The following is a 24,236-nucleotide window of genomic DNA, read 5'->3' on the forward strand; positions in this document are numbered from 1 at the left end:
AATTTGGTGGTGGTAATGGTGGTCGGAGTTTGGTGGTGGTTGTAGTGTATGTTTGAGTTTTTGTATTTTTTTTTAATCTATAAATATATAAAACTAATATATACATATTTATATAGTTGATGTTTGTTAGCATTTGTAGGATTATAGTTGTTGTAAATGAGTTTTACTAAAATTGGATATAAATTTTGGGTTTTGGGTTGAATGAGGATAATGAAGGAATAAGAAGATGGGAGTTCTAAATTTTGGATTTTTGGATGAATGAGGATGATGAAGGAAGAAAAAGATGAGAGTTAAGATGAGAGTTGGAAAAGACATGTGTAATATAAAAACTCATTTTTCCAGATCAAGATTTTTGTACGTTTTTGGTCTCTAAAGTTGTATATGTTTTCACTTTTGGTCCCTGAAGTTGTATATTTTTTCATTTTTGGTCTTAAAGGAGACAATGTGAAGTTTGCCAAGTTGAGAGACGAAAAATGTAATTTTCTCAAATTATAAAGTTCATTTTGATAATACAATAAAAAAGAATTGCGACAGGTTATACATAATTTTCACAAACTATATATGTCCCCTTTGATTGTAGCTTTATAAAAGCGTATAATAATATTAATAATGTATAAATCAATGACACCATTAATTACAAGCTAGCTTGAAATTATACTTTAGTTACTGTAATTCTAAGGCATATTTTTTTTTGAAGATACTCGTAATAATTAAAACTATCCCATAGCTGAGTATCAATTTTCATTTTTCATAACTACGATTAGTAGAATTTAAACACCCCCCCCCCCCCCCCCCCCCCCCCCCCCCCCACCCTTTTTCATGTCTCCACTTACGGTTTTAAAGTCAACCTTATATGGTTCCACAATAATGCATGTCGATCATGGGCATCTTACAGATATATATAATAATTTTTAAAAAACAAAAATTTGGATAGCTAGCTAGCCATCTCTATTCTTTTTCTGGATAGCCATCTCTATTGACCAAAAGTATACATGTATTCGTTTCATTAACTTCACAATCACATTCTATATGACTATATATAGTCCACCATTACCCTATTCTTTTTCATATCAATCAACCTCAAAACTCTTTTTTCTCTCCAAAAACTCTACTCTACCAACCTTTTAATATATATATTAAACTATATATCATAAACCAATAATATATATCTAAATGGCCAGCAAGATCTTGATCATCGGAGGAACCGGATACATCGGAAAGTTTGTCGTCGAGGCAAGCGCAAAAGCTGGGCACCCGACTTTCGTTTTGGTTAGAGAAAACACAACTACACATCCTGAGAAGTCCAAGCTCCTTGACAACTTCAAAAATCTTGGTGTCACAATTCTTATTGTAAGTGTCTCATGCATGCTTTAATGCTTGTGATATAACGTTGCAACTTTTATCTTTACGGGGAGTGATAAATCTATAACAATTTTTTGCCATCTACAACAATGCACGCTTTATACAGTTGTACACTGTGCAGTATAATATGTACGTTTGTTGTAGATGGCAAAAAATTGATGTAGATATATCGATCATTCCCCATACTATATCCATCCAAATGTGTTGTCTACGTTACTACTATTTTTATTTCTCCCGAAAGTTTCAAATATGGAAAGTTATGTATTATTCTCCGTCTCAATTTAAATTCCAATTTTGACTTCCTAAGTGTGTTTTTCAAAACTTTGAGTGTAAATAAATTTACTTATGTTATATAATATTTGATGATAATAATATCAATATAAAATATATTTAAAACCTTATCGATTCGTATATTTTACATCAAGTATATTATTACACAAATAAAAACATTAACGACCAAAATTAAATAAAAAATACTCAAAATGTCAAACTAAAATATATTTGAATGGAAGGAGTATTACGTTTTCCTTTTTACCCCGCATTACTTATAAGGGTACAATGGACATTTTATTCACCAAAACTTACATATATCATGAATTAAAATATGTTTTTAGTTTGTAGAGAATATATATACGGGGGATGGATTGAGTAGATTTTAATGTTATTTTTTGTACCTAGCTACATATCCATATATGTTTTGTTGTTAATTGGATGAACTTTAATTATATAGGGTGATATTCATGATCATGAAAGTTTGGTAAAGGCGATCAAACAAGTTGATGTTGTGATCTCAACAGTAGGAGGAGAGCTCCTCGCTGACCAAGTCAAACTCATCGAAGCTATCAAGGAATGCGGAAATATTAAGGTGACTTTCGTTTACTTTTTTTAAGTCACCAGACCAATGAGTGTTTCAAAACATGCGTATCAAACACTTAATTGTTATTTAATTAATTAAGCTAATTAAGAGATATTATATTATATCATATCATATAAGTTATATATTCACTAGCTAGCTAGGACAATATATAATTGTTATTCATAACTAATACTGTACTATAAACCGGCTTGAGAGAAAATGACATGATATAGTAGTATTATATAGTCTTTTAATTAATTACTTTGTTAGACTTTAGACAGCGTCCCAATTTAGACTAGATTAATTAACTTGATAAAATACTGTATATGGTTTGAACATTAAGCTACTAGCTAGCTAGTTGGTAATGATTAAAATAATTATTTTAAATACAGAGATTTTTACCTTCGGAATTCGGAACCGATGTCGACCATGCCAACGCAGTGGAGCCAGCCAAGAGCGTGTTTGCAGGAAAGGCAGCCATCCGCAGAGCCATCGAAGCTGCTGGAATCCCACACACTTTCGTATCCTGCAACGGTTTCGCCGGGTATTTTTTACCCACTATTGGCCAAATGGACACATACACTGCCCCTAGAGAAAAAATTTCCATCATTGGTGATGGAAATCCTAAAGGTATATATAGATATAGTTCAACAAAAAATTAAATTAAGGGCGTCGCGCGCGTTTAAGTACGTACGTTGTTAGTAACTTTGTTTTTTCCGATTTATATAGTTGTTTTTGTCAAGGAAGAGGATATTGCATTGGTGACCATCAAAGCCGTGGAGGACCCTCGAACGTTGAACAAGACCTTGATTTTCAGACCACCAGGCAACACCCTGTCCTTTAACGAAATTGTTTCCATATGGGAAAGCAAAATCGGAAAGACCCTCGAGAAAACATACATTCCCGAGGAACAACTTCTCAAAATGATCCAAGGTATATATACAGAGTTGATTGTTCGAGCTAGCAAATACTAACACATTAATTTGCAAATTATCAATCTTAATTTTAAGTACCAATCATATTGGACTAGCTAGTTATATATATATCGAAAAATAACAAGTTAATTATAATTTACTTGTTTAATTTGCAGAGTCTCCTTTTGGGTTGAGCGTCGTATTGGCCATAACGCATTCTGTTATGATTAACGGAGATGGAACAAATTTTGAAATCGAGCCTTCGTGGGGTGTGGAGGCGAGTGAGCTCTATCCAGAGATCAAGTTCACCAGCGTTGATGAGTATCTGACCCACCTCGCTTAAAATTAACGTTTTAATCTGTATGTGTCGTGATCGAGTGTTATTATGTACTATGTTTTTGTATGAGGTAAAAGTTATTACTATTTATTATCTTGTTACAACCTGTTGTTGTTCAGTACACGATTTTATCTTTTTTGTTATTTGATCGAGTTAAGGTGGTTGTATTTTTCTTAATTTACAAAACTATATGTGTTGTTGTTTAGATATTTTGAGGTAATTTATACACTTGCGTTAAAATTTAATCCAACACAATCCCTAACATATGGATCCAATAAAGTTTCAATCTAATACCAGTTTTTTGTGATAAAAAAAAAAAAAAAAAGTGGTCCGGTAATATTAACATCTATTTATTACACTTAAGTACTTAACTATGTAGATTGCATTTAAATCCAACAAAACAATGTACAAAAATAGAATAATAGTCGCATCATCCACAAAATTATAAATAAAAAAATGTCCCAAAATTCCCATCAGGTACCGATTATGGCTGAATGTTGTTCAACCCGGTGATCAGCTGGTACCGGCAGTGGTAGAACCTGGACTTTCAGTCTGGGGTCGCCGAACAGTTTTAATGATACTGATTTGCGTAAAATTAAACTACAAAATTAAATTACATCAGTTTAGAGTTGCCAATTACCTTTTACCTAAATACATACATAAGAATGCTACTAAAAATATAAAGTTTTATAAATATTGTGGGGTTGTTATGGCCACCCGTGATCACCACTGGGTACCGGCTTGATCCCCGAGGTATACCACCCTTATTGTTATTATTTCTTTTTCCTTCATGCCAAACAAAACCCGGACAATGAAGCAAACAATTATATAATAAATGAGTTTTGCTGATTCTTGTTATGCTCGTATTAACGACTATTTAATAAACTTAATTTAAAATATGTAAATCTACATTTATCTTTAGTATATCAAAGAGATAACTTTTAAATTGACTTAATGAGTTTCGAATGAAGTTTCAGTAACTTGTAAAAACAATAATAAGTTTATTAACTGTATTTTAATATGTGACATGAGGGCACAAACAACAAATATGTTAAGTCAAACGAACCATTGATACGGATCTATACAAAAAAGTTTCCTTGTTAATAAGATTTCAAGCCCAAAATTAAGAGGCTTTGAATATTTTAATCGTATATAATACGTCTACGAAACTTTGACCACTTTGAAACGGGCTTATATAGGCTGGGCTGTAAGGCTCAAAATCAGGCCCATGTCTATTTATTTAGACTGGACATCTTTGTTATGCTGATATTCTGAAGATTAAACTAATTTGACGAATACGAAATTAATTACTGGCATGCCTTAGGAATTCTTTTCATATTTAAATCACACGTGACGCAATGTTCAAAAAAAAATAAAAAAATCACGCGTGACGTGATTGAAAAAATAAATTTTTTAAAAGATATGCAATTCGAAAGATAATAACAAATTTTTTAGGCTTACAAAAATGAACACACCTATATATAATCTGTTTATTATCATCTGTATGTATGTGTTTGTAAATGCTGGGAATATATATACATACATATACGACTAATTGATTACACTATATTACAATTTTTAATTTCTTTGTCCACCAATGTTACAGCTTTCAAATAAACAAAGAGACAAAACCTGTTACCAAGTTTTGGCGCCAATGATAATGGCTGCTTAATTATAAATTATAATATAATGTATGCAGTTAATTACATTGTAAACGGCAGCATTATGCTGTTTGCATATATATGCACTGTTGTATAAATTATAAACCTCACATTGTCTTCAACGTTGTCTATGCTTCGTAGACATCGATTTTTCAACTTTAAACACATCTATTTTTCGTTCATTTCAAACGACATTTCGTTTAAAAAAAAAAAAAACTATATCTCATTGTTTGTTCATTGTTGTTGACTTTGTTCTGTTTCTTGTTGTAACACAAATATCTTATGTATTGTAATTATTGTTTTTGATTAAACACGTAATCGAGTTTTATATATGGAGAGTCCAGTGCCATATAGTAGAGGGTTGCAGAAACATTCATTTTCGGTTATGAAGCAGGGAAGGAGTGGTTATGAACCGTCTGATACTGAGACGGAATTACAAGAAACTCATTGGAATGAAATGAATAAAAAGATGACAGAAATGGCTGGTGATGAAACTAGGAACTTAAATTCGTCGAGACTTATAAGGAGGCATTCTTCAAAGTTTGATCCTGAAGGGCTGCCACCACCAAGGAGACATAGTAAATCTCCGTTTAAGACACGTAGAGACGATGGAAATCCACGGTCACCGGCTCTAGGCCCACTTCCTCTTCCACCGGGGAGAAATATTAGCCCGTTTTCAAAGTCTGAGCGTAGAAGGCATGTTTCGCCTTTTAAGCCTGTTAGAGGCGATGATGATCAAGTGATGAATGGTGAAGAAGCTGCTGGCCCATATAATAAGTCTAAACATAGACAGTCAAATAATGGAAGTTTCCGTGAAGGTGAGAAACACAACCATGGTAGAACATTGTCGGCACCTAGGTTAAGACTTAGAGACAAAGATCAAAGGATAAAAAGAAGAGAGGAAAGAAGTAGGACGCCTCCTTTGCGCAGAAGTATCACCCCACGGAAAGAGAAAGAAGGTAAACATAAACAAGTTCCTTCTGTAGGTGAGATCAATGAAATGGTTGCAAATGCAAAATTGGCCAAAAGTCCAGTTCGACGAGCTCCAGTTTTCGATAGCACAGATTCTCTTCCAGGAGGTGATATATTCTTTTCTCGAGACTCTACAGCAGTGCCAGCCCAGAAGGTTAAGAACAATGTATTGGAAAATCGTCTTAGCCCAAAGCCTAAGTTGTTCATAGAAACCAAACCCGACCCACATCAGCGTTACAAATCAAATACTATTCCTAATTATAACCCTACTAATATTTCTCCTAGTAGTATGTTAACACCTACAACTATGGTCTCTAGTTCTGGTGTAAGTAGGCAAAGCAGCAATCTAAGTGATGCCAGTGGGAAGTCAACTGGGAATTCTTGGAAATTTGCTGCCAATAGACGGAAAAACCAGGGAGATGCGTGGTTTTCTTGCATGGGAAAAGGAACTTGTCGAACCACCAAGAAGTCTCCGGAAAAAGAGAGAGCTTTTGATGAAGCTTCATTTATTGAGAAAGCGTTTGTGGTTGAGACCCTTCGACAGTTCTGGGCTGATAAGCACCAACCTTCTTCATTGGATGGTTTCACTTGCCATAAACAAGGAGCCTTGCAGCTTAAACAACTGGTATATATCTTTAGTTTTACTACCATTTGTTAATTTATAGATTAGGCAGATTCACCATTTACTGAAATTTTGGTTTATGATTCAAGTAATATGTTGTAGTCCCTCGATTTTAATACTTAAGTTGTTTTTTTTTTTTTTTTTTTTTTTTTTTGTTATTTGCTTTAGGCATCCCAGGAAATATTCCCACATATTCTTTTAAAAGGGCCTCAAGGGTCAGGGAGGAAAGCATTGACGATGGCCCTACTACGTGAGATATATGGAGATGCTGCCCATAATGTAGCTTTCCTTTCGTTTTGGTACAAGAATGAATACCTTTTATAGCTTGTATGCAGATACTCACATTTTCTTCTTTTTGCAGATATCGCATGATTTAAGATACTTCCAAATTCAGGTATGCGAGATTTAATCGGTTGTTACAATGGTTTATCCCTCAATATGAAAAATGAGCAATGCAAGAAAATGGCTTTATAAGTCTACAATGTAGCTTTGCCAGGTTTGCAATGGTGTAATGAAAAAAAAAAATAGAGGGAACAAGTATATAACTATGAAGTCATATGACTAATTTGCATGCCTTGACTTTTGAGTATGTTTTGTAGTATCTAGTACAAAGCTGTTGAATATGTTTCGGACTATGAGTCGTAGTTGAAGTGCTAGTCCTCTTAACTTAAGGAAGTTGAGTTTTCCGAAACGATGTTAAAGGTTTTGTGAGCAAGTGTTCTTGCTTTTGCTTACAATCAAGAGTATAATAACTGATATTAAATCATTATTAAGATCATTATATCATAGTTACTTTAGTTATTTTCCATTTTTTACTCCACATGATCATTTATCTTACCTTTTGTTTGTAGGAAACCAGACTGACTCAAGTAGCTGTTCCTATAACCTCGAGTTGTCACCATGTAGAGCTTAATGTGCATCTTGAAACTAATGCTAGATATGCTCTTATGGCTTCAGTTAAGCAAATAAGTAGTGATCATGCAGTTACTCCTGAGATCAGTACAGTTAATTTGAAGCCAGATTATACAGGTCTGTTTATATCAAGGCTTATCCTCTAAAAGATTTGATTTCAGATCCAAACTTACTGAGTCTTGATATATTTTCTACAGTCATGGTCCTTTATGATGTTGACAAAGCTGATGAAAGCATTCAGCACTTGATAAAGTGGATTATGGATTGCTACTCAGATGTTTGTAAACTCGTTCTCTGCTGTGAGGATGATGTCGACATTCTTGAACCAGTGAAAAGCCGGTGCCATGTTATCAAGCTTGAAGCTCCTGTAACTCATGAAGTAAGTGCTACTTATGTCCAAGTTATATACTTAGAGGGTGCCAATTTCAAGTTTTCAACTCATTTACACATATAAAGGTTGATTTGAGTTATGCGATTTAGCTAAAACACAGGTCAAAAGGGTCAAAAGTCATATGAAGTGTATTCAACTTATCAAACGTTAAAATCTCTAGATTTGCTTTACTATTAGATTTCCATTGTTAATGTAACAATATGGTTTTCTCAGTCATATTTAGGACGTTAATTATTTTTCAAATGAAAAATTGCACAAAAAGTGTTCTGTTTTGGCCAAACCGGCCCATTATAACCCTCAAAGATTGCCCCAGGTCATTTTGCCACCTCTAGTTATATGGTTCTTTTGTAGGAAGCTTGAACTTGTATCTGTATGCTATACTCCTAAGTTAGAGGAAATGATCTCCATGAATATTCATTAGCTAATTTCTAAAATGTCATCTAATATTCTATGTCTTAAATTCTCAGATCATGGAAGTTCTTATTCAGATAGCAAGGAAAGAGAGCTTCGATTTACCCATGAAATTTGCTTCAAAGATTGCAACTAAATCAAAACAGAACTTGAGAAAAGCAATCATGGCTCTTGAAGCCTGCAAGTCTCACAAGTAAGAAATCATAACAGTTTGTATCAAACAAACTTTTCTTTTCTTCCTGACAAATATTGTAACGGTTAAACATATATGCAGCTATCCATTTGTCGAAGATCAACCAATTGCAATAGGATGGGAAGATGTCCTTATTGAGCTTTCTGCAGAGATCTTAGCAGACCCATCACATAAGAGGCAAGCTTATAATATAATTTGTGAATACTTTGAGATCAAACACGTTGTCTGTTACTAAAAAATGAATTTTGTAGCCTTCCTGGAGATTTTGGTTAACTGTATTACACTATAAATAAAACATAGAGATGAATAGGTGATCATTTCAAGTTTTCAACCCATTTACTTGTGAATAGACAGATTGGGATATGTTTTATTATATATCTACCAGCTCATACGGGTAAAATAAAAAAAGATTAGCCTAACAGGAACCAGGTCACACAGGTCAAAAGTTGCCCAAACTAATCATTTAAAGATCAGATTACTGTTAAACTGATATAACTTGTATCATATATGACACTCTAACTATACATCAAAAGTTCAAAATTTGCACAGAAGTGTTCCAGATGGACCTGACCTGGCCCAGACCAAAAAGTACCCGTTTTGACATGTTTATGGTGGTAACAAAGTAAATTTTTAGGTTTGTAAATAAAAAGTATTGGATATGACATAAAAAACAAAGTGTAGATCTCAAATATTTCATAGCTTCATTCATAATTTTCCTAATCCATACCATACTAAGTATATATGCTTGTGCTTTTATCAGACTATTTCTCATACGTGGAAAGCTGCAAAAACTTCTTGTTGAATTTGTGCACCCAAAACTGATTCTTCTGGTAAAGTTACAATCTTTCAGTTAATATTATCATTTTTAAGATCGAACCTCATAGTTCGAATTTTTATTTTAAAATAATTCCAATATGCAGAAACTCATTGAACAATTCCTCAAGGGTGTTGAATCCAATGTAAAGAGGGAGCTATATTATTGGCATGGTTATTATGTAAGTTGGCTCCTTTTACCATACTTTTATGTAAAAGTTATGGCAAATGTACGACTAAAAGTTATCGCTCATGTACAGGATAAGAGACTCCCACTTGGAACAAGCGCCTTACTAAAGTTAGAAGGTATTAACGATAAACAGTAATATTTCCTGTATGTTTTATAACGTCAAAATTAAGTGCATAAAAACTGATCTTGTATTCATAGATTGTGACAAGCTCACTTGCAACTTAATGTTGCATTGCACCCATTGATTTTTCTGAACTTTTTTTATATATTTTTCCTGCCACCGCAGAGTTTGTTGCCAAATTTATGAGTATACATAGGAAGAATTTAGTTAATCGTCAGTGATTGAACCATGGGGAAGCACAAATAATGCAACAAAGGATACAAAGGTATCTCCAGGTCATAGAAACCGTCATTTTTTTCCTTTTGAGTTCAAAGTGTAAACATAATGCAATCCCAATTGTTAAAAGGATTGATAAAATATGTGAGTTTATGTGTAACTAATTGTAACTAGATCTTTGCACTCGATATTATGATCGTATTTGTTAAATGTGTTCAAGGATCACCTGGATGGATGGATTTGTCTCTGTAGATTTCCAATATTTTGGTTTTTGAAAGAACTTTTTGGAATTCATGAGGTAAGAATGAACAACATAGTACTAGAACTAATATCAGCCTAAAAACTATGTAAGCAATGGTACATAACTCGTGCAGTCGTGCAATCTTATATATCAGTAACGTTGGTTAGAATGAACAATATAATGAACAACATAGTACCAGAAGTGATATCGGCTTAAGAACAATTTTAGCAGTGGTCCATACTTAACTTGCACCATCTTATGTATCAGTAAAGTTGGTTGACTGATGAATAATGGTCTACAGACAGTGACAAAAAGACATGGATATTAACATCGAGTCTATATATAACCATGAAGTCTGGATGATAAAATGTAAAAACAATAAATCTTCTAAGAATTAAACAAAGTTTTTCATAATCATAGAATAAGCAAGGTTCCAATAACACATTCCATCGATAGATACAAAGTTACCAAAGTAACTCGGACCATTTTTACTCTCTACGAAGTGTCATATATACCAAAGATATTGCATTACGATGATGAGATTATCGACTTATGGCTGTGACATTTGCAGAATTGCAGATGTAGGTATGGTACAACAGACTGCTTATGTCAACTTATATGCTCATAATTGCAAGTTTGCAACACCTTGTCTCTCACCCTCCCCGTACGATATATAACCACCATCTATGACAAGCAAAAAAAGATCAAAAACCACTCAGAAACTATTCACCACCCCTGGATTACACTGCACCATATTAGTCATACTTTTAAGCCACCGATAATTTGTTCTCTTTAATTAAAAAAAAAAACTCAAAATATATGATGTCACCAAAAATTCAAATAAAAAAATGATGGGACCAAAACAAAAGAAGAAAGTAAAAAACGGTTATAAATGGGTTATGAAGTGTAAATTTGTAGGGACCAATTTAGAAGATGTGTTTTGTGGTGGGAAATTTGTTATTCCTGAATGGCAGAAAATCTTTAAGCCATAGCTCTCTCTTCCATGATCCATCGAGAATGAATCGAGACTTTCTCCATAACACCGTCTTCATTGTCATGGGATGAATCTTCTTCTTCACCTTCTTCATTTTCGTCTCTCGTTTCTGCCTTTTGATCATTTCTGTCCTCTTCCCCCTCCTTACAGTTACAGGTACATTACAATTTTTTCAGATATAGATATATGTATGTATGCATCAAAATGATGTTTTTAAGTGTTCTCACCGTTCTTATTTTAAAAGTGTTCTCACCGGAGTGTTACCCTATATATATATATATATGAAATGCATATGCTATGATCTGATGCTTTATGAAATGCATATGCTATGATCTGATGCTTTTTATGTGTTTCCAAAATACGATGTGTCACGTTCAATATGATTTCATGTTCAGTTATTCAATGTAGGAATTTCTAGGGTTTTGATATGTGGCATACATGAACTGAGCTATCTGTTAGGACTTTGATTGCTCAATTTCATCGTTATGTAATCTGAAGAGCAAGGAAAAACCTTCAACTTCTGAATTCTGAATTTGTGACCCACTGTTAAAGACTTAAAGGACATGGGCCAAAACTTGTAATCATCATAACGGATAAATGTATAATTAACCAAACGGACAATGACCTAAAGTATATTGTTAATACATGACTTAGTGCAAAGTTAGAACAAAGTTAAGTCGTTGATGTGACTTATTTTTTCGTCCAGGGCTCTCTATTATTATGCTAATTTTGAATATATTGCTTAAGTCATCAAATTTCATATTGTTTCCTTTGTAATCTGTTTTGATAATGTTGTTTGTTTATGTTGATCTATCAAATATCTGACAGCTATACGTTGCAATGCCTACATTTACAACAATAGCTTTAGATACTTTGATAGAACCAAAAGCTTCTAAGCTGACAGCAACAGGGAAAACTAAATCTGATCCAAAACTGGAAAGGAGGAATAGTAGTGGAATTCCTGGTGCCGAAAGAAAGTCTGTGTCCAGGAATAATTCAGTGACTATAGAGAGAAAGCACCACTGGACTCAGATTTCACCTGCACTCTATGCTACTCCAGAGCCGACACCAGTTCCAGATGCTCCATTATCATTTCCTGCATCACCTTACATTGTAGAACATAAGAGGCGTGGACCACGGCTTTCAAAGACTTACTCTCAGGATGATGCTGTTCTTAAGAAAGCTGTAGCTGATGAAAATACAGTTGAGATCAAGAAAAGTGTGGAAGCAGAAGACGTTGGATCTAGCAAGGTTTTTGACTTCACTAATGTTGTTTCTGGTGATGTTGACTACAAACGTGTCAAGTTTCAGCAGAAGGAAAATCTTGGAAGAGCAGAAGATGTAGGATCTAGCAAGGTTCCAGATACTGTTTCTAGTGATATTGATGCTGAGGATAACCATGTCAAACTTGCAAATAGACATGACATTTCCAAAAAGTCTGACACATTGGAACGAGAAGGTGAGATAGATGACTTCTTTGATCCTCACGAGGCAATGAGCGTCAGAAGCAACACTGATGCAGAAAGTGTTCATGGAGTAGAGCGGTCTTTAAATCCAAACACTCCATTTGCTGAGTTTTATGATGCTTGGGAAGGTAATCTGGTTTCTTACATATACTTTTGGTTCATACAGTTAGAGGATACATAATGGATGGATCTAGCAGGTTGGATAACTGATCAAAACAGGTATTATCGGGTTACGTTAGTTCCCATGAAATACTTTTTGACCAATTTTGTTAGATTTTTGGTTAACAATTAGAAAGTCAAGTTTCAATAATGATCTAATCTTTTAAATAAAATGGTTTATGAGATTTTATGCACTAAAAACACACCTTGGGTCGCTTTCTGCCCGTTTGATCCATTTTAATTTATCCCAGTGTTTTGGTTCGAGTGTTTGACCCATTATAAGTAATAAAAACCCAGATTTGATCATCCATATATACAAATGTGTGTAAATTTCCACCTTTACATAACCCAAGTTGGCCCGTTTATATAATAATTACACATTTTGCTTTCCTACCAAAATTTTCGTTTCACAACATAAACTGTCGGTTCTAGATCTGTAGCATAAATCATTTCTGCCTGTTTTTATGAGTAGCATTTTATCAAAGTAAAGGGATACCCATTGATTATAAATAAAATGGGTTCCTCACATAACTTCTGCAGACCTTGCCACTGAGACTGGAATCCAGCATACTGCAACAGATGCTGAGGGTGAATTACGTGAACTACGAACAGGCTTTTTGATTGAGATGGAGAAAAGGAAGCAAGCGGAAACCCGCCTGAATGATATAAAAAGCCAATGGGGGAGGATCCGAGAACAATTATCTGTTGCTGGTCTGAGTTTTCCCGCAGATCCTACTATGGTGGAGGATGAACCATCCGATGATCCTGGAGTAGAGGTATGTCATCAGATTGATCTTCTCCGTTTTGTGTCCAACTCTGTTGGACGAGGAATAGCAAGGGCCGAGCTTGAGGCTGAACTGGAAGCCCAGTTGCAGTCTAAGAACTTTGAGATTGCTAGGCTATTGGACAGACTGCACTACTATGAAGCTGTAAATCATGAGATGTCTCAAAGGAATCAAGAAAGTGTAGGTGAGTGTTAGATAGTTTATCGCCTTTCAATAGTGGTAACAATTAGAAATGTCATTCATCCCAATTAGTTGTGAAGTTATGGGTTTGGGTTAAAAGTTGCCCAAAAATTTTCTTTTAAACATTCAAACTGTTATACAATAGAGTAGAATTCTAGTGTCTACAACTATGATGGAAGCAGGCACTTTACCATTGGTAGGGATATAACTGTCTACATCTCACCTCCCCACGTACCCCGCCCTTTCTGAGATTGGGTATCATTGTTGTTGTCTAATGTCTACAAGACTTGAACTCATCCCAAACAATTTCTATGCCCCAAGATGTATTTTTAATGCATACAATAGAAGCAATAAGTTATTATTGTAATGCTATAGTTTTAGTAGTCTAATTTATAGCACTGATTTTGTATAAATGGACACTAAATGTTTTGGGTCAACCTAACTCCCAACCTGTAATTAACAAGTACCTGTTTTGACTTAACTGGCTCGCCCTATTGAGCCACATCTTGTTACAATATAGAATCCCCTATCATGATCATATTTATAGCCTTGAGTGTCCGTGTCTGTTTATTTATATAATATTTGATGACGTGCTTTTCTTTTTGCAGAAACCATGCGTCGTGTTAGGCAAAGGAGGAAGAGGAGACAAAGGTGGATTTGGGGTTCAATTGGGATTGCAATTACACTTGGAAGTACCGCCTTAGCATGGTCTTACCTCTCATCTGGAAAAGGATCTTCTCCTATTCACACTTCTGAAAGCAACCAATCCGCTAAGAAATGACTACCCTCACTGAGTATGCCGAAGATGACCCATTAAGAAAACCAAAAAAGAAAAGCTGAACAAAGCATTAATGGTGAAAAGCTGAAATGAGATTTACATAAATAGGTAACCAACTTTGGTCAAATTTCAATTTTTAGTAACCAACACTTGTTACACTAGAAAAAAACATCCATCTTTCAAAAATTTTCATTCAATACAATGTTCCAACTATACCAGTTTTCAGGTGCCATTTCAGAAAAGAAAACAAAAATCACCATCAAAGTTATTTTGGAAATGATGTAGATTAGCATGGAGGTTTTCTGACCGAAATCATTACTACGGTGTTTTGGGCAGGTTACATACATACATTTGCAGAGGTAATAACATGGACATACGTACGTTTTTTGGCAGGGGATAAAAGCAGTTTACATTTTCACTATGAATGTAAACTGGTATTGCTTATATGATGAGTCAAATTGGTGGCAATGGTTATGAATTAATGGAGAAAGTTCCTATTAATTGATGATATATCCAACTATCTATGCTCGTTGATTTTGTTTACAGTTATATTTGGAAATATAAGACCTTAAATATACAGAACATATATATAAACCATCCAGTTCAAGTACAAAAAATGAATTGTTTGTATATAGCATTGAGCACATTAAAAGTGGTAGACAAAAAAACTAACATTGCCACCAAAGTATAAACAGAAAAGTAGTTTTAATCGGTTGTGTCAAAGAAAGTTACTCTTATACCACTTGATCTACGAGTACAATATATGTATTTACGTGTGTATCTATCATCTGATATCCTTGTACAAAAGTCTTTAAAATTAAAATAGACCTTTCAATTTTATATGAATTACTTGAAAGATACTACTAGATTAATAAATAATTAGAAGTACGTGCAATATATAATATAGGCATAGCTAGGCATCCATTTTTTATGCATATAAAGCCATTTAGTTGTTGATATCATTCATTCATAACAAGTTAAATTCGCCGTAAATAAAAGTTTCTTTTTCTTTTCATGTGAACTGTGTATGGTGGTTTCATAAATTAAAAATCAATAGCAAAGAAGCTTCGTTTTTAAAGTTTTGCCGAAAGTGTTATTGGCATTTAGAATTTTAATTTAACCAATTAAACCTTATTTTAATTACTAAGAACTTGAATCATTTATATATTTGAACCATATACACTACCTTTTAGCTTGTTTTCAAGGTATTATGTGCCGCTCGTTAATATTTTTGTTTCCAACTTAGTAAATTTTCGGTTTTAAATTATCACATCATCACTTATATTAAATTGGAAAACAATCGGAGCGTGTTGGGGATCGGAGGAAAAAGCAGCGGGGACAAGGCTTGGTGAGAGAAGGCCTTCTAATCGTTTAAGGTTTTTTATTGTTTAATTTCTCCAAACATGTTAACATAAACACAATAGTTTGTTTGTAGTATCACATTATTAGATCAGCATTTATTTTAAGACGCACCCATACATAGATTGTAGGCACATAAAACATTACATGTTAGTATAACACTTATAATATATGTGATTCATTTATACTGATTTATATGAAAGAAATGGGGAGTATTCAAACAAAAATAAAGCATCAATGCATTTTGAGCGAAGAAATTATTTAGGTTGACACTTATTAGGGCCCATACGTAACCTTCACTGGCTATAAAATCTCTTCGCCACATTAACTTAATTAAATATATATCTTTTTTACCTTTTCCTAATCATTTTCTTTGTTTGATATCATTTTTCTGCTTTTTTTTTTTTTAAGTATTAGTTAATTACAATATAGAATATTTAGTTATTTTATACACTCTTTGGGCCACTGGTTGGGTGCGGATAATATGGACTTAATGGAGCCCATAGGCGATAATATTAATTATGTTGCTTAACTTTTTTCTTTTTCATTTTGGCAAAAGATACAAGCAAGATTTCTATAAATATATAAGCATATTATGAGTTTTGTGAGAAAAAATTTTTACACCATTAGTTAAATTTATTTCTTACATTACAACTGTATTAAAAATATATATACTATTATAATATAATTTGTCGTAAAAGTGTGCTAAATGATGTAATACAATAAATCTTAATTTGACAATGGAGTGGTGCCCATTAGTAAGATATTAGATTTTGGAAAAAATTCATCAGAATTCGAATTTCACTTCTTACAGTTGTAGTCTGTAAGAGTGGACTATTAGGGTGGTTTTTCGAGAGTCTTGGGTTTCATCACAGGCGTGCGTGGTTTGAGGTCTGCATACTGCCCAGTTGGATGTCATTGTGTTGTCTCAAATGCTAACTGCTAACTACTCGCTCTTAAAAATAATCTAAATTTATTTATATATACTACTATATAAAGCAAACTGCCTTTCCCCTTTAAGTAATTAAGAACCTGAAATGACCATATTACCCTTCTTATTTATTCACTAATTTAAACATTTTTGCCTATATACCTATAATACCCTTAATAAAATAAACTACAACATAGATTCTCCAATCCTTAAATAACCATATTAACCCTTACCGCAGCACATCATCGCCACAATTGCCGCAGCCACACCTTTGTCGTTACCACCATCACCACTGCATCGCACGGGCACCCATCTCGTGAAAATAATAACATCTCTCGATAAAATGGCTGAGTGATCTCTTCTGAAAAACTTGTAATTCTTTCTTTTTATAATTTATAAGAGTATAATGAAAAACTTCTTAGAAATAGGGTACAAGATGGAAAAGAATTTTCAAAGAAAATAATTAAAGACCACACTTCATATATAGATGAGAAAATGCTTTGTAATTACATGTCAAATAATTTACAATCACATGTAAACTTATGTGATTAGTTCATCCACATATGCACAAACACAAAGCCCCTCCCAAACCGTCTTTGTTCCGAACATTTTACAGGGTAGACCTTATTCCCAATTACGTCCTTAAAATTCGTTGTTCCCAATGGTCAGTTCCTTATCAAGCCAGCATATTATATCCGGATCTCGATCTCTCTCCCTCTCTCGAGATATCTATATATATATATAAAAGAAAATGTTCGTGTGATCAAAAATGGTATCAGAAAAAAATTAAAATGGTTCAAAATAAGAAAATCTTAAAATTTTTTGAAAAGGGTCAAAATTTGTAGACCTATGAAAAAAACTTTAAAAATTTAAATGTCAAAATTAAAATTTCAAAGGGTCTTTGGTACCACCTGTCTATGTAGTAACTATTTGAATTACTCCAATATTTAATTGTTCACGGGAAATATGAACTAAATACCCACAAAAATCACATACATAATACTCGTAATATGGAATGGTTCACGTATGTGTTGGCCTTTTGGAATCGAGCATATATGTAGTGACAGTAATAATTGGGAAATGGAAAGATAACATAGGTACGGGGAGCTACCTGAAAGTACAGCAAAGTGTGTGGTGGGTCCATACCATCTAAAAGTGACACGTGGACGGTGTAGATATTAAAGGAAGAAAATCTGTACAAGAAATTGGAAAAAATACAAAAAAAAATGTGGATAGTTGAAGGATAGTGAGGTAAAAAGAGGAGTCAATCAATCAAAGGGGGGGTTTGGCTTCTGCGTGGAGGACTGCCATCTGTGAATTTGTACTATTGTGGACTACACTCACATACATCAATTCCCCATGTGGTCTCTTCTGGTACCTACACTCTATAATCAACTTTCACCCATTCACCCACCCAAGATGAAAGTTACTTACCCATTTCTTTATTCCAAAAGAGGGTAAATACAACCGATGATATATTTCATACAACTTATCGTTTATTTTATCATAATATACAACATTATATTAATTGAGTTTGTATAAGTTTTAGTTTTTTACTTTTAATAATAAATTTGAGTTTAACAGCATTGTCTATTTATATATTAATTTTAATTTGAAGAGAAACTGATTTTAAGAATATCGTATCTCTAATCTTTACATCTGAAAACATGTTTTTACATTAGAATTTAAAATCATAACTTTTAAGTCTCAAGTATATCAAATATCATTCTACTTATTGATGGTTGGTTCGATTTTATATAAACTAATGATGATTCGTGATATGGTATAAAAAGAAATTAAGGAAAACGTTGCCTGCGTTACAACAACAGACAATATACCTTATGATTTTTCGTTCTCTCACAATCAATTAATCATGTTCTTCATATACGAGTATGGTACCCATGCAATGCGACGGCGGTGGTGGGGAATGCGGTCTAGTGGTGATGGTACCATTTGGTGGTGTTAAGTGGTGTATGTTGATGTAATTGTGATAGTGAAAACTTTTATAAGATAAAGGCTTAAAGTGTTAATTATTAAAATAAAGGTTTATAGTGTAAATTATAATTCATTAAACGCAAAACATAAAGAGTCAAGGGCAACTCTGGTAATTTAAAGGTAGAAAATTACCTAAAATTAAAAGAGGTATTTACTTTATAAGGGAGTAAAGATAAAGATAAAGATGATTAAATAACAAAATAGTTATAAAAACATTTAAGAATTCTTGCTTGAAAAGCAAACATATATATAAATAAAAATTGTGTTGTGTTCTATTTTACATCTATTCTTAAATTATACTATGTTTGAGATGATAGGGATATATATATTGATATTGATATTGATTGATTATTGATTTTGAAAAATTAAAACAAAACCTCATACTATACGTTAGTTGGTTATAAAGAAGTTACTCACTTACTCCTTAAAGCGTCAAATCGCAACTAATTTATGGGGCTCAAATCAATTAATGTGTACAACCCAATTTTCACCAAACAAAATTTTGTTTGCTTGTTTTTCAAAGTATAAGTATAATTAAGTTAAACGAGTATCTCTCAAAAAACATAACATGTATGCACTAACACGAGTGTTTCTTAATTATCATCTTTTAATTTCCGACGCAAAGTTCATTAGTATTATGAGGCTAATTGCTTCGCTATACGTTTGTGAGTACCATAGTGCTCTTAAACTCATTACATTGCTTAATTATATATATTCAAAACTTTTTTATTTCGGTCCATCGTTGATTCTTAAAATCTGCCATTACTAAAATGGTGTTTTGTAGTGCACATGCATGGGGTGATACAGAAATGCAAGTGAATACTAAATATATAGCCTATCTAACTATTTTAGTCAAATGATCTTCCTCTGACACAAATAATTAAATGATGCAACAATTTTCAAAATTGATGTTACAAATCTTTTAGACACCACAATGCAAAACTTACGGTATATATTTAAAAGATAAAAATAACTACTGGCCTTTTTTATATAACTTACGTACAGTACATTTGAGAAAAGATACGAGTACATTTTCTTACTGAAAGGTCAGATCGACTTCAGTATAAAATTGTAATTATAACTAAATAATTTCGATATCGAGTACATTTGACATGCATATATTATCCAAGCATTCTAAGACATCCTCCTTATTATAAAGTTACCCTTAAATATTGCCACATAGAATTTATCCTAGGTGTCATCCCCATATTTTTTTACAATATATTTATTTATATATATAAAAAATATTAAATATATTTTTTGAAAAATACACACATTACTTGTGGTAAATATATTGTTTATTTCTAAAAAAATATTTTTCCAAAAATACACACATTACTTGTGCTAAATATAATTATACAAGCATTCTAAGACATCCTCCTTATTATAAAGCTACTCTTAAATATTGTCACATAGGATTTATCCTAGGTGGCATCCCCATATTTTTTTACAATATATTTATTTATATTTTCATTTATTTATATTTATAAAAAATATTAAATATATTTTTTGAAAAATACACACATTACTTGTGGTAAATATATTGTTTATTTCTAAAAAAATATTTTTCCAAAAATACACACATTACTTGTGGTAAATATATTGTTTATTTCTATACAAATATGCTTACTAATACCCATCGACACAATTATATGAAATTCTTAGGTTTTCTCTTTAATTTTGTTCTTCACCACTTTCAATATTCAAGTTAACCGATTTGTTATATTTCATGTGTTCTATTGCATGTCTTTTTTATTTTTCTCAATTTATTAGTTATGACACAACTTAATTACAGTAAGATTTATCTTTTCTTTGCTTTATTGTTATTGTTATTCAACTACAATACTTTTTTTCTTAGATTTTGGGTGGCCATTTTTAATGGCAAATCTCATGATGGTTGTTAATCAAATGTGTTAGTGAAAAATCTTTCGTTTTTGTAAATAAAATTTTTGGTTTCAATTAATAATTAACAACATAAATAATAAATAGACTAAGTTTATATATACTATTAAAGCAGAAAAATAATTTATTAATAATTGTTAGCGTATATATATAATTTTAGCCAACACTTAATTGAACTATATTTTTAAACAACTGCGCATCGCGCGGGGTAAAAGACCTAGTGTAATATATACGGAGTAGTTAAGATCGATGGCTAATTCGCTTTGTATATAGATAATAAATAAAAAAAAAAACACTTAAAAAGTTGATTATCTGATTATTGAGGTTTTAAACAATTAACATAATCAAATCCAAACATTATTTTTTAACAACATGTTTTGTTACAGTTAATTATATGATTCTAATTATTAATCTCAAACACCCCCTAAAAGGAAAAGAGTGACTTGCAGAAGGTGCCCGAAGAGAAGTAAAATGTGTCTATATACAGGGGCGGTACTAGAGGGGGCCAAATGCCCCTCCTCAAAATTTGAATTTTGTCATGTATTTTTAAATTTTTAATGATTTTTTAAATTTTTTCTATAGTTTTTAACATTTTGCCCCTCTTTACATTTACTTTTCACATAATTTTTAATTTTGCCCCATTTAAAATTTTTTCTTGATACCGCCTCTGTCTATGTATATTATAGAAACTTATATTGGAGGATATGTACTAAGGGGATTCAAGGATATTTGGGTAAATTAAATGACTGGATATTGGCTTTAAAGAATTGCGTTTTCGTGCAGCAAGAAAGTGTTGTTGCTTTTTAAAAACCGTGGTTTGATAGCTTTTAAACGCAATTAATCAATTTTTTATTCATTTTACCTAAACACTTAAAACTAATATTTATGATTTTAAAATACAATAATCTAAAAATCTCTTTCAAAACTCAACCCTAAACACCCTCTAATGTGGCAATTCCTCGCCAATATTTGACAACATCTTAAAATATGAATACACCTTTACCTTGATAATTACTTAGGCCTATATCTCTTTTTTTATTATTATTAAAAAAAAATAATTAAAAGTACGTTAATATCTAGATGATTTTATTGAATACCACTTATGGGTACGTATTAAGAAGTGATTTTGTATTATGAAACTGGATAACTCTTTAGATTTAGTTAAAACGGAAACAAGTACTCGAGCGTTGCAGTGGTGAGATGATGGTGTGATAGGTCATAGAGTGTGATAGCCAAATGTCTTAGCCATACGGGCTCCGCCCTCGAATTTAAAAATTCGTCGAAAGTATATCGAATAACATCTCTAATGAAAGAGCATGAAATTTTAAAAACACCCATATAATTTTTATAATTTATCGATGTACGGTTTGTGAGATAAAAGATTCTGAACGAATTGGAGGAATAAATGATTTATGAATGAGAGGGAAAAAAGATGATTGGTTGAGATTTGATGAGAAAGAAATGGTGTTTGGTAATATATAATTGATAAAAGGGACATTTTAGGAAAGTAAATGTTGAATTGAAAGTTGAAAGTTGAAACCATATTTGCTTTATAATATAGTATAGATAAAACAAGTATTAAAGTAAAATGAATACTTAAAACAATAGGATTTTTCCACTGAAATTTAACGTGCATCATGAATATCATCGTTCATATATATATATATATATAGGGTAATATTCGAGTGAGAACACTTTTAAAATAAGAACGGTGAGAACACTTAAAAACATCATTTTAAGTCCATAAAACTGACATAGTGCTTAACTAATTATCATTATTTAAGTGTTTAACAACACATTGATCCATCAAAATCGAAAAAATCACTTTTTTTTTTGTGCATCCATCTTGGATGCATATTCATCAAATTGATGCATCCAACAAAAAATGTGATTTTTTGGATTTTGACGGATCGATGTGTTGTTAAACACTTAAATAATGATAATTAATTATGCACTATGTCAGTTTTATGGACTTTTAATGCATCAAAATGTAGTTTTTAAGTGTTCTCATTTTAATTTCATTATCATTTGATAGTCCCCTTATTTATATATATATATATATATATATATTTGTGTTTCATAAATATTTGTGCATCAATTTTATTATGATCTAATGATCAAAATATTATCATATTTATCTTACTTTAGTATTTGTTAACCAACTCCTAACTCATTATATTTTATTTGTATGTTTAAATACTTATAATCATTTATTTTGCCATTTTTTAAATTTATTATTAATTATCTTATATATTGTTTGTATGAATTACCTTTGTTTCATTTAAATGTATTTTTAATAATTTTTGTCTTTCTCCTCAATTTTGTCCGTAAATATTTTTATCTGTATTATATAGTAATTAACAAAAGTTATATCAACGAAAAATACTTTTAAAACTCAATTCATTTATATATTTTTATAAAAATTTATATATAACACAAAAAAAAATATTTACGATTAAAAGACCCAGAAAGTCAAACTAGTTTAAATGCCAAAATAAAGAATGTATATAGTTAAACAATACAACAAAATATGGTTAAATCATAATCATTTAGCCATATTATTTTAAAAATTGAAAATAATTAGATAAATGGACTACATTAATTTATATTAACATTAGATTTTTAGGCATATATTGGTATATCATACTAATCATATTATTTTACTATTAAACATTTTAGAAGCAAAAACATTTAATTAAGTAGTCATAATATTATAAGTTAAAGTAAAATTAATATTAAAAAACACTAAATTTTATGGTAGTTTGAGGTGTCAGGTCAGAGATGCTAGCGTCTATCCTTTAAATCCGTACTACAGTACATTACTCGTATTATTTACTTTGCGTTAAGCCTTGATCTCCCCCGGTCGGATTACCTTCCCTAGTGTGTCTTTAATATCATTTGTTTTAATAAATACGAGTAATCTTTTCAAGCATTTCATATATGTTCAATCCGATTTGATGTCAAATACTCGTATTTGGAAACAAGATATCTTAATACTCCGCCCATAGCACACTTTAGACGTATACAATATAATATTACTTTGTGTTAATTATTTCATTATATATAAACTATTAAAAGGAATCAAGTGATGAATAGTAACTTGTCTGCGTGGCGAGTTACTATTTGTCCATGTAATATCCAGTAAAATTTTGTCAAATCACATTTCGTTCGATTTATTTATTGGATTTTCACACTCTTTTTTCTTTTGGATTCTCAAACAATATATTGCAACTTTTTAATGCTTATATCCCGTACCATTACCATTATTTGGATTTTGTCACGTCGCCGCCTGTTTGGCTTTTATATTACGAGTTACCTATTGGGTTTTTTCACACTTTTTTTCATCTGCGTTTCCAAACAGTATATTGCAATTTTTTATGGTCTTATCTCGTAACGTTTTGTACCCTTATTTGGTTTTTGCACACTTTCTTCTTTGTGGTTTTAACCACTACTGAAAACTTTATTTCGATTTTTT

At 32.0% G+C, this 24,236-nt stretch overlaps 3 protein-coding genes across 6 annotated transcripts; all 3 read left to right on the forward strand.

Annotated features, from left to right (window-relative positions):
* The first annotated feature begins 1,063 nt into the window (after positions 1-1,063).
* Positions 1,064-3,612, forward strand: LOC122588624 (isoflavone reductase homolog A622-like). The gene is made up of 5 exons (XM_043760780.1): positions 1,064-1,350; positions 2,093-2,227; positions 2,611-2,848; positions 2,948-3,151; positions 3,309-3,612. The coding sequence occupies exons 1-5, from the start codon at positions 1,174-1,176 to the stop codon at positions 3,473-3,475; spliced, it is 921 nt and encodes a 306-aa protein (XP_043616715.1). The 5' UTR covers positions 1,064-1,173; the 3' UTR covers positions 3,476-3,612.
* Positions 3,613-5,461: 1,849 nt separating this feature from the next.
* On the forward strand, positions 5,462-9,976 carry LOC122588195. Its single transcript, XM_043760320.1, has 10 exons — positions 5,462-6,727; positions 6,893-7,003; positions 7,576-7,753; positions 7,834-8,015; positions 8,495-8,631; positions 8,713-8,808; positions 9,392-9,461; positions 9,552-9,626; positions 9,705-9,750; positions 9,921-9,976. The coding sequence occupies exons 1-10, from the start codon at positions 5,462-5,464 to the stop codon at positions 9,974-9,976; spliced, it is 2,217 nt and encodes a 738-aa protein (XP_043616255.1).
* Positions 9,977-11,150: 1,174 nt separating this feature from the next.
* On the forward strand, positions 11,151-15,146 carry LOC122589712. 4 transcript variants are annotated; one of them, XR_006322317.1, is made up of 5 exons: positions 11,151-11,362; positions 12,035-12,800; positions 13,372-13,800; positions 14,405-14,682; positions 14,911-15,146. XR_006322317.1 is itself a non-coding variant. In XM_043762036.1 (3 exons), exons 1-3 carry the CDS (start codon positions 12,047-12,049, stop codon positions 14,575-14,577), a joined length of 1,356 nt encoding a protein of 451 aa, XP_043617971.1. In that variant the 5' UTR covers positions 12,032-12,046; the 3' UTR covers positions 14,578-14,755. The 4 variants fall into 4 exon arrangements, 1 of the variants encoding a protein (XP_043617971.1); XR_006322318.1 differs by lacking the exon at positions 11,151-11,362 and having other exon boundaries at positions 12,032-12,800; positions 14,801-15,146; XR_006322316.1 differs by lacking the exon at positions 11,151-11,362 and having other exon boundaries at positions 12,032-12,800.
* The last annotated feature ends 9,090 nt before the right edge of the window (positions 15,147-24,236 follow it).

Source organism: Erigeron canadensis, chromosome 2 (genome assembly GCF_010389155.1).
Source record: "Erigeron canadensis isolate Cc75 chromosome 2, C_canadensis_v1, whole genome shotgun sequence".
NCBI classification, from domain to species: Eukaryota; Viridiplantae; Streptophyta; class Magnoliopsida; order Asterales; family Asteraceae; genus Erigeron; species Erigeron canadensis.

Excerpts from the sequence above, each read along its gene's own strand:
- LOC122588195 (XM_043760320.1), top strand. The coding sequence starts at position 5,462 with ATGGAGAGTCCAGTGCCATATAGTAGAGGGTTGCAGAAACATTCATTT. Across the intron at positions 7,004-7,575 it reads ATGGAGATGCTGCCCATAAT|GAAACCAGACTGACTCAAGT; the intron begins GTAGCTTTCCTT and ends TTTTGTTTGTAG. Across the intron at positions 7,754-7,833 it reads TTTGAAGCCAGATTATACAG|TCATGGTCCTTTATGATGTT; the intron begins GTCTGTTTATAT and ends TATTTTCTACAG.
- LOC122588624 (XM_043760780.1), top strand. The coding sequence starts at position 1,174 with ATGGCCAGCAAGATCTTGATCATCGGAGGAACCGGATACATCGGAAAG. Across the intron at positions 1,351-2,092 it reads TTGGTGTCACAATTCTTATT|GGTGATATTCATGATCATGA; the intron begins GTAAGTGTCTCA and ends TTAATTATATAG. Across the intron at positions 2,849-2,947 it reads TGGTGATGGAAATCCTAAAG|TTGTTTTTGTCAAGGAAGAG; the intron begins GTATATATAGAT and ends CGATTTATATAG.
- LOC122589712 (XM_043762036.1), top strand. The coding sequence starts at position 12,047 with ATGCCTACATTTACAACAATAGCTTTAGATACTTTGATAGAACCAAAA. Across the intron at positions 12,801-13,371 it reads GTTTTATGATGCTTGGGAAG|ACCTTGCCACTGAGACTGGA; the intron begins GTAATCTGGTTT and ends TAACTTCTGCAG. Across the intron at positions 13,801-14,404 it reads AAGGAATCAAGAAAGTGTAG|AAACCATGCGTCGTGTTAGG; the intron begins GTGAGTGTTAGA and ends TTCTTTTTGCAG.